General features: G+C 41.0%; 1 protein-coding gene across 3 annotated transcripts in view; it reads right to left on the bottom strand.

Moving 5' to 3' along the window:
* Window positions 1–14,450, bottom strand: part of kmt2ba (lysine (K)-specific methyltransferase 2Ba) — a 39,404-nt gene that overhangs the window by 14,352 nt on the left and 10,602 nt on the right. For 2 of the 3 annotated variants that reach the window (XM_083775513.1, XM_083775514.1), the window contains exons 9-21: window positions 14,205–14,311; window positions 10,177–12,492; window positions 7,889–8,002; window positions 7,355–7,501; window positions 6,632–6,724; window positions 6,240–6,348; window positions 5,758–5,871; window positions 5,055–5,245; window positions 4,527–4,631; window positions 4,277–4,390; window positions 1,982–2,058; window positions 1,331–1,431; window positions 266–336 (exon numbers count right to left, since the gene is read on the bottom strand). In XM_083775513.1, the coding sequence (XP_083631639.1) occupies window positions 266–336; window positions 1,331–1,431; window positions 1,982–2,058; window positions 4,277–4,390; window positions 4,527–4,631; window positions 5,055–5,245; window positions 5,758–5,871; window positions 6,240–6,348; window positions 6,632–6,724; window positions 7,355–7,501; window positions 7,889–8,002; window positions 10,177–12,492; window positions 14,205–14,311 (3,659 nt within the window). The remainder of the gene's footprint in view (window positions 1–265; window positions 337–1,330; window positions 1,432–1,981; window positions 2,059–4,276; window positions 4,391–4,526; window positions 4,632–5,054; window positions 5,246–5,757; window positions 5,872–6,239; window positions 6,349–6,631; window positions 6,725–7,354; window positions 7,502–7,888; window positions 8,003–10,176; window positions 12,493–14,204; window positions 14,312–14,450) is intronic. The other variant, XM_083775515.1, reaches the window with a different exon arrangement.

Raw genomic sequence — 14,450 nt, 5'->3', positions numbered from 1 at the left:
TATGCTCGGACAAACATTCCCGCGTTCAAAGTAGGATTTTCATTGTCTGAAACTACGAGCGCTGTCGTAAATATATATAGAGAATATGCCCTGGAAGGGTTTAACTACCTACTGCCGCCACCAGGCAGACAGAGTTAAAATAACGGTTTTGGAACAATTCAAAGATATACGTTTTCCATAAAACTTAGGTTAGGATTTAGAAGACATTTTTATAATCGCCCTCAGGTCTAAAAGGTTAGAGTAACAAAGAAAGGTAGTGACTCACATTGGGGGCGTAATCTCCACACTGTTGGCACAGAGCGCACTGCCTCTTGTCACCAAAGTCTTTCTTTACACCTGTTGGAAGAGTGAAAGATTTATACTTTATATTAAAGTGTAAGATCAAATTATATTATTCACTTTATTTACATGGATGGCCATTTATAACTGACACACATGTTCTCCTGAGATTATATAATTTTCAGTGTGTGTGTGTGTGTGTGTGATAGAGGGTTCTGCTTACTAGCTTACTTAAGTTTGTATGTGTCAGAGATTATGAATTACCGGTAAGTCATTTTAACGTATTCTTACAGATGTCAAGGTGCAAACTGTGCCCAAAACAGTGTTATCTTTGTCAATGGGTTAAGGCCATCATCTGTGGAGAGGTACTCACTGTTACCATAAGTTTGATATATTCATTGTAATTCTGTTTTACTTCAGTAACCTCATTTTATAATGTGTTCAGGGATAAAATAAATAAAAAACTGAATACAAAATAAATTAAGGTTCGGATTATTCTGATATCCAATTGTATTACCCATATACAATATGAAACGACAAAGCGACAAACGGAAATCGGTTATTTTGATGCAGGTCTTCAGAAAAATAGGGATTCCTGTTTGTTTTGTTTTCATCTTATTTTGCATGACAGTGCCATGAATAGAGGCTTGCTAACTAAAGGCCTATTCATACTCCAGTTCCAACATGACTTCACACCGTGGTGGTAAGCGACTGACCACTCACCCAAACACATCACTGAAACGGTGGTTAGTAAAACAGAGGTCACCTCTTCACTTAAAACTGAATGAATATGAATAGACCTTAAAGCTTACCTAGCTTTATCTACACATACACACATATTTGCTGACGTGACAGTGATTCATCCCCTATGGCCCACTATATCATGCTCATGATAATACAAAACAAGAAATGGTGGAAAACTGTAATAACTAAGTAAAAATAAAAACAATAAGACACATGGCCATAAAAGAAACGTCAAGAAATTGAGGGAGAGGGCGTTATATTGTTATTATCCATCAATGACAGTTGGTCCATACAGCAACTTCCATACCATTGCAAGGACTGCCGCTTCTGTCCTGAGGGGTTCTCTCCTGCCACCGTGCATAACTGTGCTCCTTGGAGGGAGGAAGAACTGCCTCAGGGAGCATGCCGCTGAAAAAGATACAAAAAGGAACAAACAAACAAACAAAATAATAGCAAATGCTTGATAGTGGGCTCGATAAGGACCCGGCTAAGCCTGCTCGATAAGGTGATCTTTATCAATAAAAATGTATGAGCTCCATCCTTACATGTGAATTTACCATAATCACAGTAATCTTGTATTTGTATTCAGCCAACACTCGTTATATATCAAGGCAATTATGTTTCTGCATCGCACTGTCAAATAGGTATATCTGGTTATAGATATTTGTTCAAGCTGTTGTTAATAACTAGGCTACACTTGGTTGTGTATAAAACACAAATAAAGCACTTTTTAAACTAAAGACGAACACTTTTTCTTTTTATGATTTTATGTTCTGGATAAGTATTCAAGTTGCCAATGTGCCTTTAATGTCAACAAGACACATTTCTACAGCTCTATTTAGGAAGGAAGGAAATGATTCTATTCAATTAGACGATTTAGTGTAGCCCGCACGAATACTGTCAAATAAGTACAGGGCCTATGGGAACACTTTGTGGTTAAATTATTAGAAAAACTTACCATGGGAAATCTTTGGAGACTGGCTCCCAAGTTTTCATATTGCGTCTATCGCACCAACTGAAAACCTGCTCCATCAACTGTAATATAGACAACATTTTAAAGTTAACTTTATTACTGCTGCTAGGTGGTAGCATAAGCACACGTAACGTATGCCACACGTCCGCTCTCACTCTACGCTCCTTGTTTCATTTCTGGGTTATTCAGAGAGGTGGGGGCTGTTGTTGTGAGCACAGTCATCGTTAGCAGTAGCTCATACCCCTTAGCTATCATTACATGTGCTCAGTGATGCGATACAAACTCACAAATGATTTACCATCGCCGGGATGCGCGACGGCTCACCATGGACATCGCTCGAAGCTTTAGAGATACAGCGCTTTGAAAATCCTGTTATAATGGAGGCTCAATGGAGCTGGATTTAGAAATCCCATAGCTGGTGGGGACGGAGGCTCTCCATAGTAACCGGAGCAATGTTAAAAGGTAAATTGACGGTCGCCGCTTTCATATATGGAGTATACGGTTGTCTACGAACGTAGTTATCACCTTTAGCTACGATTTCAAACATAGATGGCAGAGAAAAAATTAAGGATTGGAGCTTCAACAGGTAACTGTTGAAGCTGGCAATCCAAAGAGCAGCAGAGAGAACATCGTCAACTGCTCTGTACAGTGTTTCAATGAAAGATAGATCTTTATCATGTAGTCATGTTAGGGCTGCAACTAACGATTAATTTCATAATCGATTCATCGGCCGATTATTTAAACGATGAATCGATGAATCGGATTATGGCACCTTTTTGCAATTACTTAAAAAAATTAGCTTCAAATTATTTTAGGCATATAAACACTAACAATAAAGACAATAAAAATGAATACTCATTCAAAATTAATATTTTACCCCCTTTTTTTATCCAATTTGATTTCATTGCCATTCCTACTTGTAATGATACTGTAATCTGTAATGTTGACCGTGTATAGCTGACTGTCTCTTTCCATTTCTATCTCTGGGACCCCAATTTTTATTTTTTAATTTCTATGGTAAAATCAATTGTGAGTCCATTTGGTTCCATTTTTGCACTCTCTGTTACAGACCCTTTAGGGTCCACTTGGTTTACTTCCTAACTATCTATAATGTAGCTGGAACTCCCACTATGAGAACCACTGTCCTACACAGTCTGTGTGGACACGCACGCACGCACGCACACAGTCACACACACACACACACACACACACACACACACACACACACACAGTGCACACAAGTTACAATTAAGTAGCATGCTAGCTGATAGGGGAAACCGTTCTTATAGCAGCCATATTGGCATGTTCTCTAGGGTCTAGGTTCTATGATCACATATTGCTAAAGTTAAACAGCACTGAATAAATCATTAAGCAAAAACGTTCACTTCACGGAGATTTTTGCCCTGTGCCCACTTCAATGCGCTGCTGTGATTACACAGGTGGAACAAATGAGGAGCTAACGATCGTTAGCAAGCTACACTGCTATAGTGCTCGTCGTAGACAGCCTGCAAGCTCACAGATTCAGACATTGTGGAGCATTTTTTGTCATAAGACAAACAAATATGGACAGTGGCCGTGCTCACAAATGCCATGTTTTGGGACCTGTTTGGGGCATTTTGCAAGCAGATCATCGCAGCCACAGAGCTGACGCTCTCCCTCTCTGTGTGTGTGTGTGTGTGGGGGAGACTGAAGTTAGTTGGGAGAGAGAGGGGTAGATGCGGACCGGGCGCTCTGGTCACGTTCAAGACAATATTGTGGGTGCGTTTGGAAATGCACACCGGGAGCGCAATCGCCTATTAGTTTGCATTGCACAGTGCGCTCAGTGCGCTATTTCCGAACGTGCCCTGTGTTGTGTTTATACCGACCCGTTGCATATTGTTCGTTCAGCCTAGTGCCGTTACGGAACGGTAAAAAGAAAGCAGCTTTACGTTACATTTTAATGTTGGAAAACACCCGCGATAATAATCGATAAGATAATTCGTTGGCAACGAATTTAATTATCGATTTTTATCGATTTAATCGATTCGTTGTTGCAGCCTTAAGTCATGTGTATTGTATACTGGTGTGGGATATAGACAACAATTGCCCTCATCACATACAAAAGTTCATTATTGTTATTTGAATTACATTGTGAGAAAAATATGTATAATTGCACACACATGCTACCAATACACCAGTGAATAGGTAATGCAGGTAAACTGTGAGAGAACCACGGTACCAGCACGCTAGAGCAGAAATGTGTGGCAGAGGAAAAGGTAACATTAAGAGGATTCAACTTACCTTGAGGTAGTGTTCCATCGCCTGATTGTTCAGCCTTTGATCTTCCTCAGGATGACAATCCTCTTCTTTAAGCCACTTTCCGATCACCGAGACAACATCTTCGTGGAATGCATTCTGAGTGGGGAAGAGGACAAAACAAGACATTTGCGTCAAGAAATTGTTGCAGGATTCAAGTCACTTTCAACTGTGCTGATGTTTTTTGTTTTGTTTTTATTTCTAAAAATAAAAGAGGATAGTATAGGATACTTACAAGTGAATTGTAACAGCCTGCCTTTAGCTTCTCTCTCATTGCATGTAGATCACAGACAGGCTTCTGTTGGTCCCTGATACAATCTGTGCAGCTGGCTGCCTTACACTGAAACAAGATAATTATGTTCACATATTGTTCACATATTGTATGTTAATATTAACAGTCTATATGTTTTCAAGAGTGTTTTTAGGTTGCTTTGATTCAATATTTAGATATTTAATTCGGTCAGATACCCCACCTATTTAAGCCCATTCAACTTCAATCTCCATTTGAACCATGTCACACCCAAAGTTCTGGTGACTGATATTGTCCGAATGCGAAAGTTGTTTTTTTCAATTACTTTTATTATGTGTTCTAATTTAGTGAATGTGTACGACAATTAATGAATGAAAAAGGTCTCTATGGAACAGATGGCTTACTGTTCCCTTGCAACAATGTCAAACTTTCTCGAAAATACAGGCAACTATACTGCAATAATCTCACCTGGCAATTTTAATAATAGCCAGTACCTACTAAATGGACTCTTACCTCTTTACAGAGGATGATATGCTCTGCAGTGTTTGAGGAAAGGAGCTCTGTCAGCACGCTCTCCAGCCCAGCCTTCAGCCTACCCTGTAGCTCCTCCCTCCAGGGGCTGGGAGTAGCCTCTGATTGGCTGCAGGGTGAACACGTGAACACCAAGCCGTTTGGCTGGCTGGACAGCATTTCCCACAGCTCATCTAGAAAAACACACACAACAGTAATGGGCTATATGCACACCAGTTTGGGAAGAACTTTGGCCCCTTCCCTACCTTCACAGGTGTTACTAATGAAGTCTCTGTTCCATTCTGGTCAAACAGAGTCAGGGTGATGCTATTGTGCGTGTTGGCTCACTGGAAACACTCTGCTATACACAAGTGGGTCTCAAAGTGTCCTGGAGTGGGTTCCAAATGGCCCTATACAGGTCTGTAACTCTGAGTGTACTCTCATTTGTACACTCAGAGTTATGAGGTTACTTGAAATTAAAAAGTTTGAGAACCACTGCACACTAAATGGAACAGAGCCTTAATTAGTATCATCTGTACTGAAGTAAGAGAAACTCAAACACTGACAAAATCAAGCATGCGTCTTTGCAAAATGACTCATGTACTGAAGAGAACTATAACTTGGAATGAAGACCTTCATGTAGGGATTTGTACATTTCTGGTTGAAAGATTATTATAATGTGTCAAATACATTGAGAGCCACTCACCCGAGAGTCCTTCACATTTGGAATGCACCCAGTGGTTACACTTGGAACACTGCATCATCAGACGGTCATGGCTGTTGTCTTCATAGCACTTCTGGCATACAGTGCAGAAATTCCCTGTGGTAAATTCATGGGTTCCGTTAAGAACAAATGCCATTCATATGAATCTCTCAGCGGAACATTCACAGTACAATGCTTCAGAGGAATTTTGGACTTCAGGTACCTTTATTTAATTAGGCACAGGCAAGCTTATGTGTACAAGGTTCAGCACCCAACCTTATTCATACACTGAAGAGGGCAGTGTGCGGAAACACGTTGAATTTTCATATGCTGCCCATGCCTCATTAAATAAAAGGTACCTGAAGGAGATTTGTGAGCGCTGCCGTTTCTGAACTGTGCACTAAGTTAAGACAAGAGTGGAAGAACTTAAATAAAAATACTTAAAAAGGTAAAGTTTTCTACTTTGCCACTGTCAGCTGTCCTACCTTTTTTGTGTAAAGTAGTACAGACAGGACAGAGGTCCTGAGGTTCGTGGTTCCAGACCTTCCCAGGTGTCACACCACAGCTCTTACACCGAATACATGTCATGCACACCTACACATTTAGTGGCATAGAGTGTGACAGTTAAAGCTTGAACAGAGGGAAAAAAGAAATTACCTGAACATGGGAATTATTTTAATATGCCTTTTACAAGCACCATCATCTGCACCTACAGTTTGTTGAAATATATTTTGTTTAACATCTGATCTGAGACCTTGTTTGAGCAGTTACCATGTACAATTTAAAAACATGATGCCAATTTGGTCAGTGTTATCAATGTACTGAATTTAATACAAGACAGTGTTATCAATGTATTTCTTAATTTACTGGCACTTACCCAAGGCAAAGTACTGTTCATGGGCTTAGGGTAGGTTGGTCCTAAACACGAAGGATGGTAGCAATTTTGGCATCTCCTGCACTGTAAAACAGGCTACAAAAGAAGAGACATTAAATAAATTAGGGATTTTTACATTCTACATGTATCGTCAAGAAACAACTGGTTCCCTAGTTTACCCATGCCAAATACTATAGATACTATAAGACAATATTATGATGTCAACAATAATCAAATTCAAGAACTCGAGCGTTCTCCTAAAATCGCTTCTAAACAACTCGGCACCCACAAAAAACACTGGGCACGAACGCACAGCGCAGAATACAGTAGACGCTTATCACCATGTCACGCTACTGCTGTTTCCAGCCTAGCATAAATACCAGGCACTACCCATTACTAGACAACTTAACTATTCAAAACATATGCTTTTAAGAGTTTTGAATGGCCTTAATTAACCGTTTGTGTATAGTGCCTTTTACTTCAAAATCACACCCATGTGAAGTGAGGGGCGCTTTTATCGTACATCATCTCATTCTGGCCAATCAGAATTTGCGTCCTCACCTTTGTCTTCAATGTTTGTGTTAAAAACCCCATTTATCAGATACTGTACTCCGTAAAAAACATCCACAAAATGGACCCTTACAGACTCACTTGGTTATATTTGTACAGTCATGTGTAAATTAACAGAGGATTTTACTGTGTGCCTGGAGAGGAAGAGCTGCATACCTTGGTGCTCTTGCTTTTACGGCCACAGACATGGCAGAACTTGCAGCGCCGGCAGCACCAGTTCTCCTTGTTATCCTCTAAGGGGCGTTCTTCTGGCAGCAGGCAGAAGCTATGGAAGGGCTCACAGCAGACCTGGCAGTATATCATCTAAGGGCAGATGAAACAGGAGCATGAGGACGATAAATTCACTCATAAAAAATGTTACAATGACCTGGGCCATGGCTCAGCGGTCCAGGCACCGTGGCCGTGACCGAGTCTGGCAGTGTGCCGCGGGTTCGACTCCCGATCCCGACGGCCTTTAATGCATGTCACTCCCCCATCTCTCTCCCCCATTTCCTGTCAGCCTACTGTCTGTCCCTCTATAAACAAATATAAAATAATTACAATATCGTATTGCTTGCTGTATGGAAATCTGCGGAAAACAAAAACCGAATACTGTATTATAAGAAGATTTCTCCATATTTGTTGCAACTGAGCCACTAAGGGATTATCAATTGCCATAGAGAAAACAGGCTTTTTAAAATCATGTTTTACCTCATGATGTCCTTTACTGGCACATAGCAGACAGACTGGCAGAGGCGTAGTAGGGACGGAGGTGAGGACGCTGAGACCACCCATCAGCCACACATTCTGCACAGCACAGTCTTCCTGTGAGTGAGAGGACACACATACACACATGTATATACTGCATGTGCCTGTACACTATACAGGCACATGCAGAATTCTGGTCTGCTGAATCACATTGCATACAAGGGTTTTAATATCAAACCAAACCTGAGTAGGACTAGGGAGATATTCTATTTTATAATTTCATACCATAAGTTAATTCAGTTTCAGTTTATTTTGGTCATAGAATGAACATTGAATGTATTCGTTTGATCATAATTATTTTCTTACAACCTTAGCAAGGACCAAAAAGGTTTAGGCTGAAGCCAATTAATTAATCATATTAATACATTCTCACAAAGGGGTAATACCGGTAATTAAATGTCATCTACGGCATGCCTGCAACATTGAAATGTTTGATGTAAGCCGCCATTTATTGTATCTAATGGTAGATGTACATGTAACTTGCAATAGATTATTCACGGCCTTACTTGAAACAACATTTCTATATTGCAGACACATTTCCAATGTCTGACTATCAAATGTCAAAATTATTATCAGACACAGTGACACACCCACTATATTCTTTGTTGATCGGAGTCCTATATGGATCTGTACTTTAGTCCTTGAGATTTAAGCTTAATCTTTCTGTGAATGGGTCTCCCACACTACTATACACAGTAACATCCTGTGTTAGAGTGTGTGGTTTACAACAGGCAAGTTGTAAGATTCAATTTAGTTGAATTTGTACACCAGGTAATTTGCTTAAATTCTTTTGACACAATACTTTGACACTTTAGGTGAGCAGTCATAAACAAAGATTTTTTTTCCTGTATACAAATATGACATTGACGTGATTTCATTTGTACAAATCAGATAACCTAATCAGAATCAGCTTTATTGCCATAGCACAGGTGTAAGAAGAAGTGGTGAAATTCTCTTTTTTTTCGTGCTTGCGTTAGAAGAGGAGAGAAAAGAAAAAACTGGGCAGAAACCATAGACTGTAAAAAATATGGACAAAGCGTTCGCCGGGTCTAACATGAACGTAAAATGAAGCCTGTAATCATATGGTAATTCCTGATGTAAGTCGCCATCTTTCTAGATCCGTTTGGTACCATTGGCTGGCTCCGTTTTGGACCAGCTGGCCATTGGCTGCCCAGACAACGAGGCGGGACTTCCCCCCTTCTTCTCCGTTGGTTTTTATTTTGACTCGAGTGGGAGGGGAATCCCGATCATAGACTGTAACGGTAGCCACGCCCCTCAGAACATACGCGATGTTTTTTTTTCTTTATGGTCATTTTTTTAATTAATGGGACCATAATTTTCCAAAAAGAATATTATGACATTAGAAATGAGACTTTAAACTAGTGACTGGAAGAAGAAAGTATTCATGACCATGTTTATTAAGGTAATACAGTCTAGGTGAAGTTGGGCCAAAATACATGGGCCTCTATGGAGCTATGGGGCTTTTTGGGTCCAGTCCAGCGCCACAACAGGCCATTATATGAACTACCGATTTCAAATGAGGCTTCACGAAATATCTGGCTGACTGCCCCCCTGGCAGAAACAGATCAAAGAATGATGATCTGTATACCAGTGTTGGTACCAATACATATATTATATATAATTGCAAGTGAATACAGTATGAGGGATTGCCTTCTTCTACATTCTCAGAAATGAACTTTATTAATTTGATGAGATTTTACTGTGCATGCTGTGTATTAGATGAGTCAAATTTGCACTTAAAATGCTGTCAAACCATAATTCATTATTTCCAACATAATTCTCGCCCAGGAAAGAGAAAGGAAAAAGGCAATGAGAAAACTAAAAACCCAAATTACTGAGATATTGATTCACACAAGACTAGTATAAAGAAAACAAAAAAACTACATTACTGAGATGCTGATTCACATGTGACTAGTATTGTCAGATTACCTCTGTTATAGGTAGGTGGTTTGCCCTGGAATCTTGCTTTACAAATTCCTGACCTGGCCAAATAAAATGGGATTAAGATCACAGATGACCTCTGCAATTATTACACATTACCATAGGTTCCCCAGGTTATACTAGTCCAGTGTGAACTGTGAATTGGGTAAAGTGTTGTGTATGGTAGTCAATACAGTACACAAATCCATTCACGTTTGGATCTCAGCATGACAATGTCAACCATACACAACTGTACATTTTAAATGCAGCCCCACACATGCAAAACTCACCTTGAAGTCTACACGGATCTTGTGCCTCTTCTGCAAAAGGCCCTTTTGGGGGAATCCATTAGTAAACCCTGCCAGGGTGCTCTGCGATGCATAATCTGCAGGATTCTGCGGACGAATGAGATAGGGTGAGTCATTTCTGGGTTCGTGTTGCAGCACTGTGTCTTTATCTGAGCTCTTCTCTTCTTCAGGTGGATCATCCATTTCCTCCTTTTGCTGCTCCTGCTGCGTGCCATTTTGATGTCCCTCTGTATTCGGGTCAACAGTCTTGGGGTGTGCTTGCAAAACAGCATGCACTTCCATGTCTATGTTAAGAGTCTGTCTCTGTGTCAGGACCTCTGTGTCAAGTGTCACCGGCTCTGGGTGCTTAGGTGGTGCTGATACTACAGGCTCAGGCTCCAAACCCACATGCAAATATTGCTGTGCTACAGTCTGAGCCACAGGCAGAACTGCCTGCATTACAGGAACAGGAGTTCGAGGTGGAAAATGGCAAATAGACTCATTGGCTTGTGGAAGTGTAGAAGACACAGATTGTTTTGCTTTTCCTTGTGGAGTTGGAGGGGATACACACCCTTTGCCTTGTGGAGGTGAATGACAAATAGACTTGATGGCTTGTAGAGAAGAACCAGGAACAGACTTGTTGGCTTGCAGAGGTGAACAAGTTTCAGGAAGTTGTGGATTTGTGTGGTTTAGAGACTTATGTTCTAAAGTTGAATTAGTGACAGTCTTATTGACTTGTGGAGGAGAACGAGGTACAGGCATGTTGACATTGTTGGGTTGTGGAGGTGAAAGACTGATGGACTCAGCTGTTGGAGCTGAATAATTTGCAGTGTTAGGTTGTGGCTGAGTAACGGACTCAGATTGTGGAACTGAATCAGTTCTAGACTCGTGTTGTGGAGCTGAATCAGTTCTAGACTCAGGTTGTGGGGGTGGAGGGGTTACAGACTTGGGTTCTGGGTGTAAATTAGTACAATTTAGTACAGTCTCATTGGTCCTTGGAGTTGAAAAAGTTAAAGATGTGTTGGGTTGTGTATCTGAACCTTTTAGAGATGCATTGACTTTTGAAGCAGGAGTTCTAGACTCAGGTTGCAGAGGCAGAGACGGTACAGAATCAGGTTGCGGGAGTGACGGAATTATAGACTTGTTTGCTTGTACAGGTGAATGACTTACAACTTTGTTGGCTTTAGGAGATAAAAAAGTCATAGTTTCCTTAGGTTCTGAAGGTGAAACAGATACAAACTTGTTCAACTGCAGAGCCTGCACTATAGACTGTGGCAGACGGTGCAACTGCAGGCGAATAAATGATGGTGATACAAGTTTGGATATTGTTGGAGAGGACTGTGTTCCTGAATCTGATGAGTGCAGAGCACCTAGCTTTGTGTCAGACTTGTTGGCTTGCGGAGATAAACAATTTGCAGGCCGAAGTTGCGGAACTGAGTCAGTTGAAGACTTGTGTTCTAAAGTTAAATGAGAGCAAGGACGAGAGCGAGATATAGGCGTGTTGACATTGTCAGGTTCTGTAGGTGAACATCCGATAGATTCATTTGCTAGTGGAGCTGAATGGTTTGCAGAGTCAGGTTGTGGAGGGGGATGAGTAACAGTTTGGGGTTGTGGAACTGATTCGGTTCTAGATTCTGATTGTGGCGCTAAATCAATTGTAGACTCTGGTAGCAGAGGTGGATGAGTAACAGACTTGGGTTCTGTTGTTGAAGGAGTTCTAGACTCTGGCTGTGAGGGTGGATGAGTAACAGACTTGGGCTGTGGAAACAAATCAATTCTAGACTTGGGAGCTGAATCAATTGTAGACTCTGGTAGTGGGGGTGGATGAGTTACAGAGGTGTTTTCTGGGCGTGAATGAGTACAATGAGGTACAGACACAATGGTTCTTGGAGGTGAGCAAGTTAAAGATTTGTTTGGTTGTGGAGATGAACCACTTAGTGATGGGTGTGTAATGGGCTTCACCAGTTGTAGAGGAAGCTGTGTTTGACACTGTGATAAAAATGGCACACTCGGCTCAAATTCTGACTGTGTTCTAGCATGTGATGAATGAGGCGCACACATTTCGGGTTTGGGTGGCTTTGAACGTGTTCTAGAATGTGGTGACTGCAGAGGACATGGGTCTGTACATTGCGGTAACTGCTGCAGCTGTGATGGCAGAGATGACTGTGCTATAGAGTCAGGTAGACGGTGTAAATGTATTTGTAGACGCTGCATCTGTGGCAGCTTCAACTGCTGCAAGGGGCTTCTGGGTGGGTTGGATCCTTGCTTGGGCTCCGTCCCTTCTATCTCCACCTGTTCCTGTGGAGGAGGGGACTCTGCCTAAGCCAAACAGCAGCAAGGTAGGTTTCAGAGATATGTTGCAGTAATACTAGTGTGACATGCAGAAAGCGGCGATCGGCAGCAGCAAAAGGTAAAGTGGGGAAAAAGAGGTGACTATCAACATGATACCATTGAGAATTATTCATAACTTAGAAACAAAGAAGGGAATGAGGAAGTGATATAACAAATCAAATTCCTATCAGGACTTAGATACACATGAAGAAAAAAAATCAACAAGTGGGATGGAGAGGGTCACAATAGTAAACAGGTATATGATTGACCAAAGACACCCATTTCCATGGTGTTATTAGGCCAAGAATTTTTTGCATGCTAGTGAGCTAGCTCTTACTCCACAAGCAGTTCCATGTGTATCTACAGCCACTGACAAAAGATAGGAAGGGAATTTCTCTACTAACCTAATGGCTACTTCATTAATGAATGATTAAATAAAAAAATACATTACGATATATATATATATATTGTGTGTAGAATGTAGATGTTAATAACATTAGTGATTTGAATCATTCTGTCCTGAAAGAGTTGAACAGATATTCCAATATTCTGTAATCCACTCAAGAATGAGTTCATGGTAATAATATGCATTTGTTGCCTTTTGTTTTACGTTTGCTTATTGAAAAGGAAACTTTAAACACGACTGACCGATGACACGAAAATACATGTCATAGGCGTACACTTCCAAAAGGAAAAATATACAAGACATAAGGTATTTATGTCTCCTCACATTAAAACAATGGAATATAAAATAATTTCCCTCAAAAGGTTAGGGAATTAACAAAAAAATAAGCATTTTACCATGAACACAGCTTAAGTTATGCATAAGCATCAATGAGAAAATCACAAAGATTGGTATTAAAATGAGTTTAAGGCTCATGATGCCATAAGCTACAATTAGAATGTTTGGAAAGAAAAGTGTAATTAGAATAATTTATAATGGAGGTTAAATTAGGGTTAGGTTCAAGCATGGGCCAATTACTATTGGCAAACATTTATTTTTGCATTATTCTTTTTTTTCTTCAATTTTGTAACCCATTTTTCACCCCTGTGTCAATTAACTAATAATGTGATCCTGGGCTCTACACACCCTCCGCCAACCTAGTCCCCATATATGGGGTACATGGGGAGAGCAACGGACTTGAACTCATGCTTCCTTCATCACCGAGTGTCCAAGTTGCTCCTTTACACCTGACAGCGGGGAGTTTCCCTGGTTGGACGTAGCACGTGGAAGGAACACGTTATTCCAACCAGTTCCTTTCCCCTCCATCAGGCACCCCGGCTGGCCAGCGGGAGGCAGTTTAGAGACCAGGATTACTGCATGTTTTTGTGGGGGTACCTACCCTAGGGGACACGGGGAGAACATGCAAACTCCACACAGAAACGCCCTTTCGCCAACCCCGCCTCGGGTATGGGCACTGATGACGCGGAGGAGGAAACACGCCGCCAGCACCCACAGCGTCCCGAGTGGGAATCAAACCCAGGACCTTCTAGCTGTGAGGCGACAGCACTACCAACTGTGCCACCGTGTATTATTCTTGAAGGGATTTACAATTCATAGTGCCAGGCAATAACACCTACCTATTGTATCCAAGTAAACTAAAGCAACCCTTTAAAACTATTTTACAAATACTATTTGACCCATGTCTGATTAGATGATACCAAGCAGGCAGTGCAACAGAAAACTGTACTACTGTTACCTTAGTAGACCTAAATCTGCCGGGTCCTTTGGGGCCAGGTCGTCGAGGCTTCATCGGCTCAATAGGAATGTTAGCTGGAACTGATACGACATCTCGAGGAGCAGTAGCTGCAGAAAAGAAAAAGGCAGATGAAATTGACCAATGCTATAAATGTACTTGAATGCTATTTAACTATCTCTACTGCTAGCTGTTAGCATAAACACCAGTTCCCAGTGCCAGCATACTTCACTTTAAAAGACTGTTTGA

Source organism: Protomyctophum parallelum (genome assembly GCF_964188405.1).
Source record: "Protomyctophum parallelum genome assembly, chromosome: 1".
NCBI classification, from domain to species: domain Eukaryota; kingdom Metazoa; phylum Chordata; class Actinopteri; order Myctophiformes; family Myctophidae; genus Protomyctophum; species Protomyctophum parallelum.
This window is presented reverse-complemented; position numbering and strand designations above follow the sequence as displayed.